The sequence below is a fragment of the Sphaerodactylus townsendi genome, linkage group LG10 (assembly GCF_021028975.2).
Source record: "Sphaerodactylus townsendi isolate TG3544 linkage group LG10, MPM_Stown_v2.3, whole genome shotgun sequence".
NCBI lineage: Eukaryota > Metazoa > Chordata > Lepidosauria > Squamata > Sphaerodactylidae > Sphaerodactylus > Sphaerodactylus townsendi.
In genome coordinates this window covers 743,236-758,135 of record NC_059434.1, presented here as the reverse complement: position 1 = coordinate 758,135, position 14,900 = coordinate 743,236, and the positions used below count along the sequence as shown (strand labels likewise).

General features: G+C 46.7%; 1 protein-coding gene across 3 annotated transcripts in view; it reads right to left on the bottom strand.

Moving 5' to 3' along the window:
• Positions 1–9,273: 9,273 nt before the first annotated feature.
• FOXM1 (forkhead box M1) overlaps positions 9,274–14,900 on the bottom strand; it is a 48,244-nt gene continuing 42,617 nt past the window's right edge. For all 3 annotated transcript variants that reach the window (XM_048508802.1, XM_048508803.1, XM_048508801.1), the window contains exon 8: positions 9,274–13,566. In XM_048508802.1, coding sequence (XP_048364759.1) covers positions 12,580–13,566 — 987 coding nt within the window. In that variant the 3' untranslated portion in view covers positions 9,274–12,579. The remainder of the gene's footprint in view (positions 13,567–14,900) is intronic.

The following is a 14,900-nucleotide window of genomic DNA, read 5'->3' as shown; positions in this document are numbered from 1 at the left end:
AGCTACCCCTGCTGCATCTGAGGAGACGGTCACCTTCAGGAAAGAGGGGTCATCCACCCACCTGTTAGCACCACTACCTGCCACCTGACCCTGGTGCCATTTCCCTGAGTCAGGTCAGACTGCCTCTCAGCCCCGTCGTCACCTGAGCTCTCACTTCCAGCATCGGAGATGGGCCCTTTCACCAACAACAACCCCGGCTGGGCATTTGGTGCCAGGCCTTTCTGCAGCCCCTTCTTTCTATCATCCTCCCCTCCCCTTTTTGTGAGATCCCCAAGGGTATAAATGGCTATTAAGTGCCCCTCACCTCCATAGCGGAGGCACAACCCCAGACGCCTACGCTGTTCACACTCTGTCTCAGTGGGTGAGAGAGGTCTTGTCCCTTCAGGCTAAGGGTGGATGCTCTTTTTCCTGCTGGGGCTGTGCTGTTGCTGACCGCTTCTGATGGATTGTACCCTCTCCTCTGAAACACTGGCCAGCTGGATCCATTCAACTAAGGCGGGGGGGGGGGGTTGTCTTGCACAAGGGCCCATTGTTGGACCTCTGGATCAAGGCCTCCCTGAAACAAATTCACAAACAGTGCCTCTGGCACTCAGATGGCCAGCTTTCTGAACTTTGCTTATACGCCTCAACAGGGTGGGACCCCTGGTGCAGCCTCTGGAGTTGACTCCAAGCTTTCTCCTCCTGCCAAAGCGGTCACACAGAGCCGGCATAAATTGATGCAGTCACTGGATCTTAGCAGCATCCACTTCAAACAGCCTGATCTCCCAGGAAGCTGCTGTCCCTCCCAACAGGCTCCCACACATCATACCCGGCTAGCATCAGAAGGGAAATTCTGGTCCCAATCTTCCATGAAGTCACTATAAAATAGGCCAGCCTATCCGGATCTCCATCAAATGTGGCTCATAGCTCACAGTTCAGTTGGCGTGGTGGTGGTGGTGGTGGTGGTGGTGATGGTGGTGGTGGTGGTGGTGGTGCTTGGGGGGCCAGTGGGGTGGGTGGCTGGCCCACTGATGCAACACATTGATTCCCAGGGCCCCCTGCCACTGGTGGAGCACGTTGAGGTCTCTGTGCCATCTGCACAGGCAGCCTGGCATCGCTGGGTAAGGTCTCCCATCCCTCTGCTGGAAATGCTCATCTGATGCCAGAGAGCCCCATTCTCAGCCTCCGGCCATCGGAATCTCGTTCTCAGCTTTCTGTCTGGATCCGTTCCCTGACATCCAGGAATTCAGTGGACGAACCAACCTAGCACTGTGTAGCTAATCAGGAATTATGGGAGCCTCTATATGGGGTTTGTAGCCAGTCCAATCCTGTGTATTCCTTGGAAGAGGGGTCTGGGAGGTTGTCACTCCCTCCGTAGTTATCATCAGGGTTTTCTCCAGTCAAAAGGTCATCCATTTTGGTTCTGTTCCCATCTTGGTGCCCCCCAGTTACTGGCAGTGTCACCTCCATTCGAGTCATTGCCCCCAAACATAGTTGTAGGAGCTGCAGGACAGATCTCCATGGGATAAACACAAAGAGGGAGTTCTGACAAACTGTCACAACCCCAGACTTGGTCAATGAAGGAATCAGTACTTCGAAAGCAGATTGTTGATGGAAGCAATTGTTGATGGAAGCAATTGTTGATGGAAGCATAGGAAAGCTGTTGACTTATGTTGTCAGAACTGAGTACATTACAACAGGCAAAGTATTATATCCCCCAGCATAGATATGTCAGGCCTACAACCCCCACCCCCCACCCCCAAACATGGCAGTAAGGTACTGTCCCACACTCACACACATTCCTCAGACAGTGAGACCTGGGATAAAAACACTCAGCTCCACCCCCTTCTTCCCTGCAGTTGTGGGCTCAAATGAGGGCAGACTGGTACAGAGGGAGATGAAAGATAAGCATTCCCAGGCCAGCTTAAGCAGAAAGCATTCAGCAGAAAGAAATAGGGCAGGACTCAGGCTAAGACGTCAGAGGCTCATGACAGTCACAACCCTGATATTGGGTGGAACACCAGGAGTATTATCTTCCCTGCACTGCAGAGTGGAGAGCGCACAGGGCCCTAATGCCAGGGTGTAGAAGCTGGGCCAGACAAAAACTCTGGGGGCGAGCCCGATTTGGTTGGTATTGCTGGACAGGGTGGAGAGTCAGTACTGACAGAATATATGGACCTGGAAGAGGTATTTGCAGAGTGAGAGTGTGATAACTTGCCGCCTCTCTGTAAGATGGACTGTGCTATTGGGTTTGCGCAGGGGCAATCTTGCCCAAAGTGAAGCTATATTCGATGGGACCCAAAGAGATGGGAGCACTTAGAGAAATTTGTGGACAAGAACTTTGAGCAGGGGTTTATACACCTGGTGTCCTCGACTGTGACTGATCCAGGGCTGTTTTGGAAAAAGAACTATGAAACATGAAGACTTTGCTCAGATTAATGCTATTTCAATGATGAATACCTACTCGCTCCCACTAATTAAGGATCTACTGGCTTATTTAAGGGGAAACTCTTTTCCAAACTGGATCTCAGGGAAGTCTATTACTGGGTATGAATCAAATTTAATGGAACTGAACAGAACTGGACTGTATGAGAAAAAGAAGCTACATCTGTTCAGCTTGCCCTGTTGACCTGGAGACAGTGGTTGGGGGGAATCAGTCGGCCCTTTGAGGTGTGGACTGACCACAAGGACTTAGAGGCTCTTCAAAATCCTCACAAACTCAGTGACAAGCAGCTGCAATGAGGGGAGTTCGTGCCGGCCCCAGATGCAGGCAGAACACCAGGAGAAAAGGCTACCAGAACACGGCCACACAGCCCGGAAGTCCCACAACACCCCAATGATTCCAGCCGTGAAAGCCTTTGACAATACAGTACCAATATAACTGGCAAAAAAACAGCAAAGACTTGAAATTACTACTGTTGAAAGTTAAAGGAGAAAATGCCAAAGCAGGACTACAGCGGAACATCAAGAAGACAAAAGTAATGGCTACGGGGGAATTATTCAGCTTTAGGGGGGATGATGAGGAAATAGAATTTGTTGTGGACTTCCTATTTCTTAGCTCCATCATCAATTAAAAGGGAGTCTGTAACCAAGAAATCAAAAGGAAACCCATGACTAGGAAGGGCAGCCATGAAGGAGCTAGAAAAGATTCTTAAGTGTACGGCTGCGTCACCACCAACGAAGGCCAAGTTAATTCATGCCATAGTCGTCCCTTTTACTATGGATGTGAGAGCTGGACAACTGAGAAAGCTGACAGGAAGAAAGTTGATTGGTTACCATGGATAGCTCCCACGACCCGCCCCCAAACCAACCTAAGTACAGGTGTTCTAGATCAAATCAAGCTTGAACTGTCCTTAGAAGCTAAAAGGACTAAACTGAGGACTAAACTAAACTGTCATACTTTGGTTATGTAATGAATAGGCAAGAGTCACTGGTAAAGACAACAATGCTAGGAAAGGCTGGAGACCCACCGGGGGATGGACTGGCTGTATAAAGAAAGGCAAGCGCCCTCCGTTTACAAGACCTGAGCTAAGCTATTAATAACAGAACCATTTGGAGGGCATTGATCCGCAGGGTCGCCATGAGTTGGAAGCAACTTGACAGCACTTAATAGACACATGGAAAAGAAACAAATCACCTATGGCTTTATAGAAAAGCCAGAAGGAACTGCTTGCCTTTATTCTGTGGCCGTCTTTCTCTCCTGTTTCTTGATGTGCTTTTGTGTTTTGAAGTTGGTTTCCCTTTTTTGAACAAAATGACAGCTCTTCTACAGCACCTAGTTGTGATGTCATGTGCCAGGAACTATGACTTCAGCTAAGGTTTGAAAAGTGACACGTCAGAAACCTTGACAAGGAGCTGGACATATATAGACATATGACGTGGGGGGGGGGGGGGGGGAGATGAAGAAACCTTCACTTCTGAATCAATGAGAAGGTTTCTAACAACCTCAACAACAAAACATAGAAATGGTGGTAGATTTCAGGAGAAACCCTCCCATCCTACCTCCTCTCACAATACTAGACAACACAGTATCAACAGTAGAGACCTTTAAATTTCTAGGCTCCATCATATCTCATGACCTAAAATGGTCACCTAATATCAAAAATGTCATCAAAAAAGCACAACAAAGAATGTTCTTTCTGCGCCAACTCAGGAAGCTCAAACTGCCCAAGGAGCTGCTGATACAGTTCTACAGAGGAATCATTGAGTCTGTCATCTGCACCTCTATAACTGTGTGGTTTGGTTCTGCAACCCAACAAGATCGACACAGACTTCAGAGAATAATCAGAACTGCAGAAAAAACAATTGCTGCTAACCTGCCTTCCATTGAGGGACCTGTATACCTGTGGGTCAAAAGGGCTGTGAAAATATTTACTGACCCCTCGCATCCCTGGACATAAACTGTGTTCCAACTCTTACCCTCTAAGCGATGCTACAGAGCACTGCACACCAAGACAACTAGACATAAGAACAGTTCTTTCTAGATGCCATCACTCTGCTAAACAAATAATTCCCTCGATAATGTTAAACTATTTATTATATACTTATTATATAATTACTGCACTACTTTTTTCATCATTCCTATTACCCATCTCCTCCCACTTATGACTGTATGACTATAGCCTGTGCTGACATTTTATTACATTTTATTTTATTTTATGATTTTACATTTTATGTTTTCATTACTACTGATTGTTTCCTGATTGCTTACTAGACCTATATGACAATCATTAAGTGCTGTACCTTATGATTCTTGACAAATGTATTTTTCTTTTATGTACACTGAGAGCATATGCACCGGAGACAAATTCCTTGTGTGTCCAATCACACTTGGCCAATAAAGATTCTATTCTATTCTATTCTATAACAAAAGTTCAGTGGCCTCCCAAATTAGTCAAATTCATTTCTGCATCTGCTTTTATGAGTCAGGGGGTGTACATCTTTTTGAAAAGATTTTATCAGCAAAATTACAGAAAAGGTGAGGAAGAGAAGCAAATCCTGTTGTAAGGAGGAGAGACCTATTATAACTCCTGCTGTAAATCATTCAGGTGTGAGTTCCTGCGCAAGGAACTAGAATAGATGCAGTTGTCACATCTAAGTAATGAGAGATGTCAGCATTTCCATCCTCTCAAGGGGCACAAATTCAAACAGATAGCAGATGAGCAGAATGCAATAAAGCAAATGGGATAAACAATGTATAGAAGATGCAGTATGAAGAATGAGAAAATTTAATCAGCCTTTGTGAAGATTCACCTTATGCAGGGGTAGGGAACCTGCGGCTCTCCAGATGTTCAGGAACTACAATTCCCATCAGCCTCTGTCAGCATGGCCAATTGGCCATGCTGGTAGGGGCTGATGGGAATTGTAGTTCCTGAACATCTGGAGAGCCGCAGGTTCCCTACCCCTGATTTATGAAACGGCACAATAATGGCAACCTTATCTGCAGAACTCTAAAGAGTGTTCCTTTTGAGCTGCTGGTACTGATAGGGAGGGAGAAAACCCAGGTCTCTGTTTTTTGCCTCACCTGCTGGTTGAAATTAAAGGTTTGGGGGGAATAAGGGAGGGGTGGTATGAGGGAGAGCGGGAGCAAGGAAGGGAAGGGGCCGCAGACATCTGCAGGCTTTTCGCCCTTCCGGTTCCTCCTCCAGCCCGTATGATGCTGGTGACAATAACTCCATCCTTTGTTGTTGTTGTTGTTGCTGCCATCAAGTCACACAAGATCAGACTAGCCTGAGTTATCGCCATTTTGCTGGGATTTAAAAGCATGCTATGAAATGTTAGATCAGTCCCGGGCAAAATAGCAGTGATCCAGATTCAGTTCTGGATGAGAGGGCCGACCTGGCATGTCTTACCAAGACCTGGTCGCGGGAGGGAAAGGAGTTCCCGTAAGCAGTGAGAAGGGTTATGTATGCCAATAGTTATGCTGTTACCAAGTCTGGGGGAAGCAGCAAAGTGTAAACTCTGTGGCATATAAATGAAGAAGAAGAGTTTGGATTTATATCCCCCCTTTCTCTCCTGTAGGAGACTCAAAGGGGCTTACAACCTCCTTGCCCTTCACCCCTCACAACAAACACCCTGTGAGGTGGGTGGGGCTGAGAGAGCTCCAAAGAGCTGTGACTAGCCCAAGGTCACCCAGCTGGAGTGTGTGGGAGTGCACAGGCTAATCCAGTGGTGGCGAACCTTTGGCACTCCAGATGTTATGGACTACAATTCCCATCAGCCCCTACAATTGGCCATGCTGGCAGGGGCTGATGGGAATTGTAGTCCATAACATCTGGAGTGCCAAAGGTTCGCCACCACGGGGCTAATCTGAGTTCCCCAGATAAGCCTCCACAGCTCAGGCGGCAGAGCTGGGAATCAAACCCAGTTCCTCCAGATTAGATACACGAGCTCTTAACCTCCTACGCCACTGCTGCTGCACATGTGTACTCACTCTGTGAAATTATTCCTGAGTGCCAAATGCTCCTTTGTAGCTGCAAATAAAGTTTTATTTGCCTTTCCACCCTTGGTGTGGTTATTGGCTCTCTCAGCGTCAAGCTCCTATCTTGGTTACTGAAAATTGGGTAACAGTGTTCTGGCTGCTTAGTCCAGAGCTCAGGCAGGTCTGCCCTCTCACGCTTCTTTCGGCACTCCAGCAACCAGTTTGGGGTCAGGAGCTGTGAGTGGATTCAGCCCGAGAACAGAACAACTATCAGGGTTACCAGATAAAGGCTTGGTGAGTGGGTCCCGTGGGTGACTGTGACTTCCTTGAAGACCTGAAATGAATCCACAGAAGGTAAGTCAGGTTATAAGTCCTGTGAGGTCTAGCTGCTGCCTGGGCAGAGTTGGGCAATCAGGGGTGTCAGTGCAGATGTGTTTGCTTCCCTGAACTTTTCCGGCTGCTGACCAAGTCTAAGATTCTCTCCCACCTGATTGGGCGATGCGAAGGTTCTGCCCATTCAAGGCTTGGTCACGGGTTTGTTACGTAATGTCAAGAAAAGCAGCACAGCCACCTCTCTGGCCTGCCAGCATGCACGTCCCAGTCCAGCTGCAGCTGGGCTCGCTATCTCTTTGCCCCAAGGCCCCGGGGCCTCTGTCTTTGGTTTCACATGTACCTAGTTCAATAGAGCTTGCCAATCTTTCTTTCACAGGGAGTAACTTGGCTATTTTCAAAACAATGTAACTGTATTACTGTCCTTTTGTTACTGCCAGGAAAATAAACAAAATATTTTCCTGAGGTCAGGCTGCCTGGCTACACTGGCTCCATGCCCGGACACGGAGACTTGTGTGATTCAGAAGCCTCCATAAGGTTCACAAAGAATGTTTGTGCCAATGCTATATGGTTTCCCTTGTGCTTGTGTCATTCTATGATGTAATAAAAGCCCCTCTTAGTTGAGTTTATGCCTGCAATTTAGAATTTTAGTTTAACAAGGTTCTTTAGTTAGGTTAAGGTTCTATTAGTTTTAAGCAAGCCCTGCCAATAGGTATATGTAAAGTCTTGCCTATAAGTATAAGTATGTGTGTTTATCCTTTAAGGTTTTCTTATGCTTAAGGTTAGAAACGTTGTTTTTGAAATTTGTGTCTGATATTAAAAGCAATAGCCTGTAAAGGTCTGATATTAGGGGACAAGGAAGTTGGTTCTGGAATGCAGCTTAGACCAACGCCCAGCCGACTCTTCGGGGGTAGGGCGGTTTATCAAATCGAATTAATAATAATAATAATAATGACAACGACCCTCTTTGGATTTACAAATCAAATCTGTTGCCAGCACCCAAAGGTCCCCCAGCCGTTGGGAGGACATGCAGGGACCACCATTGGACAGTTTGAACTTCCCTTTGTTGCAACAACACGGGGTGGGAGCCTCGGGGAATAACAGCCATCTGAGAGATAGGATTAGTGAGGTGCGGCAGCAAGCCCACCTGGATTTTATGAATGGACTGTTATCGGCTCTCCTTCAGCACCATCGTAAGATCTTGTGGGAAGACGGCTGACAGCGGGATTTGGTGATCCCATTCAGAGAAATGTAACTGTATCTTGCTTTGGAACTGTTTTGTATTGCGATTCGTATTTTGGGTGAGGGACTCGCCCCCTCCCCTCCTAGATCCCTGCCCCTTCTGAAGTTGGTAAATAAAAGTCCTTGCAACGCACGATTCCCTCCTGACCGAGCTGTGACCACCATCTGCAATAAAATCCTTTTGCTTGGAGGACATTGGCTTCCTGCGCCCTCATTATGTTGCTGAGCTGAAATCACTTATTGTTTCCTGGCAAACAGCGGTAACACTTTCTCATGCTGCTATTGGCGGGAATGCAAAGGTGGGGGGGTTTATGGGCTGAACCAAACTGTAACCTTAAGGTATATACAGGGGCCAGGGAGCTTGGATCTCAGATTCAGCTACCTGGCCGTTGGGCTTGACACAGTTCTAATAAAGCTCTTGGACCTTTCTTGAGACAGACAATGCGAATTCTGACCAGCCTCTCCCAAACAGCCGCTTTTTATGGGCTGACGTTTTCCCGTGAAAACCCCAACACAAACAACTCTTCTTTCCCACCTTACTATTCCCACCAAGAGCAGGTTCACACAGGACAGTAGCAAGCACGCAGCAAGGCTAAGCAAGAGAGAACGATGGTTCCGGGCAAGACGCCCAGAAGGAGGAATGTGGTGCCAAGGTTGAATCAAGCTTCTAGCTAACTGAAACAACCTTACATCCTCTTGAGAGGATGTGGAACAAAAATGTTGTTGGAGCAAGCAATAAGTGATGGAAAAGGAACTACCCAATGGCAAGGAAGAATTAGTGTCACATGGCATACTGCAGCAAAATAACTACCAAGAACCTATTCTTAATGTTACACTAAACATTTACACAAGACCTACTAAGTGCAGCCCTACAAGGCAGGAGTTGCAAGGAAGGCATCAAATCCCTCCAGGTTGCCTGGAGAATATTTAAAGCTACACTAAATAAGGCCCATCTGCACAATGTCTTATCGAAGGCTTTTGCGGCCAGAATCAACTGGCTGTTGGGAGTTTTGCAGGCTGCGTGGCCGTGGCGTGGTGGTTTTTGCTCCTCATGTTTTGCCTGCATCTGTGGCTGGCATCTTCAGAGGCAGGCCATGTGGAGGCACCTGCACCGTTTACAACCCCAAGGCAAGGAAACCATGAAAAGCTTCGTTTGGAAAGTAGAAGATTTCCCCAAATGAGGTAAACGGAAAGGAGCAACGGGAAAACAGGCAAAACACATGTAAGTTTACAATAATGTAAGCAAGAAAACAACTTGAGGAGGGGTGTTTTAACAGACAAATCATTTAAAGGAAACAAGCTTTAATAACTCAAGACTTTATTATAAGCAACTGTGGAATAAACTGGAAATGAAGCATAACTTCTCCCTTAGGACTCTGACCAGGAATCATTTTCAGGTATGTGCTGATTAGAGACAGTCTAGTCTAACTATCGATTTTTAACAAGAGGATTGGCTAAAAAAATTAAAAGGATAAACAATAAGTATTTCTTCAAAAACACCAGGAGCAGAACACCAGCTTGGGAAGTTGTACCTTTGGATTACAAAGGAAGGCAATTATTAAATTAGAAAGGAAGATGGAAGAAATGGAATTGATTTGTTGCATCTGTTTTCACTGTGGAAAATGTGGGGCCCACATCCATACCAGAGTCAGTTTTTGAGAAAAATGGAGTCGAGGTGGTCAGAGATAAAGTTCTAGGCAAACAGAAAACAAATAAGTTTGCAGGCCTAGATGGTGTACAGTGCACCCAAGGGCTCTTGAACTCAGACAATCCAATAACCAGTGTATATAATTTGTCACTACAACTGGGCGGCGTTGACAGCTGGGACATAGCAAACGATACAGTAATTTTTTAAAAAGGACCCCAGAGCTGAACCAGGGAACTACAGTACCATTAGCCTAACACCAGTTTCAGGTACATTAGTAGAAATTGTTAACAAAGAGAATTATTAAGCACATCAAGGAGCAAAAACTGGACAAAAACTGGCACGGCTTCTGCAAAGCAAAGTCCTGCTTCACCAACCTTTTAAAATTCTTTGAGCAGGTTAACTTTTAATATATTTGAACATCCCAAAAGAATTCTCATCCAACTACTGACCATGGCTGACCTTGCTTAGCTTCTAAGACCAGCCAAGCCTGGGTTGTCCAGGTCAGAAAATCCTTACAACGTTAGTGTTGCGGGTGGCAGGCCTGAGTGCCCTCCACTCAGAAATCTGCATAAAATCACGCTGTTCACCTTCCTAATTGAATTCCAGCAGTTTTCCCAGCTGATTTGTACTGATAGCTGCCACAAGAGGTGTGTGTGTGTCCTTACCTGTGTTTTTAAAAGGGGGGGGGGTCCTGCTCCTTCTTTTGTTCCAACACAAGAATTCATTTGGGGAGGCCAAGCTTTATAACTTCCCCAGAGGGCAAGTTTGCAGGCAAGTTTGCAGGCATCCACTTTCTTCACCCCCTTTCCTCTTCTGTAAATTTACAAAATGGCAGCAGACAGTGAGTGGGATTTGTCAGGTGATAAATTCATTTAACTCTCCTGAACATCTTAAGATTTTGCTATTATCAGCAAAAAGCAGCTATTGCACTGGGCAGGACTCCTCCTCATGTGGACATTATTTAGATGGCAATCTTCCTTGCGCTTAGAAGTAGTGTTCAGATTTATATCCCGCTTTTTTCAACCGTCAGGAGTCTCAAAGTGGCTTAGAAGCTCCTTTCCCTTCCTCTCCCCACAACAAACATCTTGTGAGGTAGGTAGGGCTGAGAGAGTTCTGAGAGAACTGTGACTGGTCCAAGGTCACCCAGCAGTCTCCCATATTTTGGATGCGTGCTGTCGTTCCCTCACCCATTCATATTCAGTCAAATTGGTCACAGTTTGGGGGCAGTATCTCAAAATGACATAGAGAAATACGCCTATTAATTGCAGAGCACACAATATGGCACATGCTATGAGAAAAAGTTTCACATTTTTATAGTGTTTGGGTAAGGCTAAGAGATGAAACCGACCCTTTAATGTAGTGAGGACTGAATATGCACCTCTCCGCTCTGCCTGAGCATGAGGGTGTTTGGCTTTCTCTTTTCTGAAGGGGGTCTGGACCAGGACTGCCAGCAAGAGGGTCTCTGAGAGCTTAGCAATGGTTTTCTCTCTAACGTCACTGGCTCTTTTGCAGGAGGCAAGTGCCACACATTGTCGAGTGGTTGGATACAAGCTGTCCTTTGAAGCCCAAATGCATACACGCTTATTTGGAATCCAGCCCTACTGTCCTCATTGGTGTTTTCTCCTGAGTAAACCTGCATAGGAGTGACAGCATGACAGCTTGCTTTAATCAAAGGTGACTCATTGCTTGCGAATTACCAGAAGGTCCTTGGGAAATGCTCAGGGAACAGACACCACTCCAAGGGGCATCTTCTGTGACTTTATTGCATAGGTTGTTACGACACACACAGCTGGAGAACACGGTTGAAGCAGTTCCATGTGGGTCCTTTTTCAAAGAGTTCACCTGTCCTCAATACACGTCACACACTCTTCATTTTTACATACACAACACAGAGAACGGGCCCAATCATGTGAGGACAAATGCCTAGATGCTAACTTAGAACAGCTCACTCCCTCCCGCTCGGATTTTAGGATCCATCTGTAAAGCCTCACGTTCCACAACATTAATTTTGGCCACACAGACAACACTTGGCTGCATGTGTGAGGTTTCTAAAACCTTTCTGTAGCCTGGCCCTGCAGAAGCCGCCTCTGAGCCACTGGGCTTGACCACCAAACAGGCGGGGATGGCAACAGGGAAGAGAAAGGGAGCCCTGAGGCGACGTGGTGTTGACCCGGTTGTGCAGGGGCAGATACTCAGGGGAGGGGATCCAAGAGCATCTGGACCAGGCCACTGTTCTGCTGACCTTTGATGTGCTCAGGGTGGGGGGCTCAAGGGGAAATTACGCTGACGTTGGGCCTCGACTTTAAAGGCAGCAACTTCAAGGACTGGAAGGTCCCATCCAGGCCTTAGAAGAAAGTCTCTACCCAGTCATTTCACTCACATATCCTCTTCAACTGTCATGAGCAAATCCAGTCCTCTGTTAAGAGACATGTTTCCCCCAGGCCCAGACCTCTGAAGGGTTGGAAGGCACAGGGTAAATGTGTCAGCAGCTCAATTTTTTCAAGGCTTGAAGGAAAGAAAGAACATGAGTGGCTCTCTAATGTTGGGCTTTGTGTGCCAATATATGTTTCTTCATAAACTGTGCCTCAAATACTCTGGGTAAACAGGGCCAGGTTAACCAAAAACCACACGCACCACCGTATGTCTCCTTAGTGCATGGTTAGACATGCTTACAGATGCTTGAGGCCCAACGGAGATTTCAATTCTACTCTTTCAGCAAGTTAAATCCACTCAATTCTCCTTTCTGACCCAAAGATTCAGGGTCTGTCTGGCCCTCAAACTATTTAGAGACCAGGCACTCATGGAAACAGAAATGCAATGAACAGGAAATGTCCATTTTGCTGTGGCCAAACCTATGAATGAGTCACACTCTAGCATGTATCACAGCAATGGAGCTTGTTCAACAATCTGGGCTTCTTTAACTAAGTTGACCTCAGAATTTGAGCTGCATTTGATTATTTCAGACTAGGAATGAACCTGACCAGCTGAGGTCAGTGGCCAGACTGTCCTCATCAAAGCCAGGGAAACTGGCATCAAGCAGGATTTTGCTCAGACTCTCATTCATGGTGTCCAGAAATAGGCCCTCTTGGAGCGAACAGTTTTCAGAGAGGACAGAGGCTTGAAGCTCTGGAGGTGATGGGTTGCTGGATGCAGGAGAGCTTATCAACTGTCCCAAGACCACATCATTAGCTTCTGTATTTAGTAGCAGTGGCTGAGGGGAATCAAACATGGATGGCCCCAGGTCTAAATTCTGCTGGAGAGCCAGTAATGGCATTGGAGGGGTTCTACTGGGGCCACAATCTTGTGCACTAGTTTCCTTGACTAAGGGCACCAGTCTCCAGGGATCAGTAACTATCCGGGAAGGGGTGGCAGTGGGCATTTTAGAAGGGGTGGAAGAAGCTGGCAGCTGGCAAAGCATCTCCTTGATTGGAGTTTTAAATGGGCCACACGCTCCCTGGGATATGTTCTCTGGAGGATGACCTTCTGGCCCAGAGGGAAAACTGTGTTGCAGAATGAAGGACTCTGAACCACTCCTGGATGGTGGCGGCGGTGGCAGCAGCAGGACTGGCTCTTCCTGGTGAGGCTGGACCAAGTGCTGCTTCCTTCTGGATCGGCTCATCTCCTGAAATCCGTCCCTCTTTGGGTCAAGCGTCTCCTGGGATGGCTGCTTGAGAGCTGCCAGCAGCCGCATCTGCTGTTCTGGCTCTTCCTCCCACGGCGTGGGCGGCTCTTCCACAGGCAACACTGATTGGGATGGAGTCATCGCTTTGTCCCTTTCCTCTTTTATGGACCAGGATGCGGGGAACAGTTCCTTGTTGATCTGACAGGTGTCCTCCTTTGTGGACTGAAGGGAAGCAAATGAAGATGATTCTTCCTCACAACAAACCTCCTCTTTTATGGAAATTTCAGGTGAGAGTAAAGTTGGCTTCACACTAGTTGGCAACACCTACAAATGAAATGTAGAAATGAGGATGTTATAGCTGCAAACCAGGGATTGGTTCCAAAATCAGGTTTGGTGGTATGAAAGGTTAAGGGTATCATTACATATTATTATATTAGAATGACTTTTTTCATAGTGACTGTGTGATCTGCTAACTTCATTTTAAATACTCGTGTAACCAAGTTTCCACTCGTGGATCTGCCAGTGGGACCCTGACAAAGAGGAATCTCCATCCCAATCAGAAAATGTCACCATAGGAGACTTCAGGAAATCTGGACACCGTGTGTAGCAGACTTCCCTCTCTGACACACCTCTGAAGATGCCAGCCACAGATGCAGGCCAAACGTTAGGAACAAGATCCACCAGACCACGGCCACACAGCCCCCTGGAAAACCCACCACAACCAACTTCAGGAAACGTTTCCTTGACCTGGCCAGTGAGAGGGAATGAGAGATAAAACTCCTGGGCGCAAGGAGAAGGAGTCTATTGAGGCAGGCAGAGCTCTTACCTGAGGTCTGCTGGAGGCAGCCACTGCCAAGTGCAGAAGGGAAGGCCTGAGCAGATGCTCCCAAGGTAATGACAACCACTTAGACCCACTTTTAAGGTAAAGATCCTGCAGGTGCAGAGGAATTGCCTTGACCACACCACATGGACCCAAGGTCAGTGGCTGGGCATCTTCACTGTTATCTTTCTTACAATCACTTACAATCGCTTTCCCAGGATGGGGGGTGCAAGCTGCTTTAATTACTGGATTTTGCGTGGGCAAAATCAGTTCTGGCTTTGTCCAGAGAAGATCCTCAACTCTGAATAAACTGCTGTTCTTACACATGAGTTTGTCTCAGTTTTTGGGATGCTGACAGTGTTAGAGTGTGTGAATTTGAAACAGTACCTTCCCGCTTCTGAGGAGAGAAGGGGGAGTTGTGGGCCTGGTGTATCTTTGCTGAGGAACATAATGCTTGGCCTGTTTTAATGTACTCAGTTCTGACAATATAAGTCAACAGCTTTTCTATGCTTGCCATCAATAAATGAGAATTCTACTTTTGAAGTATGGATTCCTTTATTGATCAAGTCTGCGGTTGTGACAGTTTGTCAGACCTCCCTCTATGTGCTGATCCCATGGAGATCTGTCCTGCAGCTATGCTTGGGGATGATGACTTGAATGGAGGTGACATGGCCAGTAATCGGGGCACCAAGATGGGAATAGAACTGAACCTGGATAACTCTTTTGAGGGAGGAAATCCTGATGATAACTCCAGAGGGAATGATGGAATGTTTTAAAGGAAAGGATTCTCCTTTATTATGAAATTACCGCTGTTTTAATGAAATTCAGTATGTTTTTA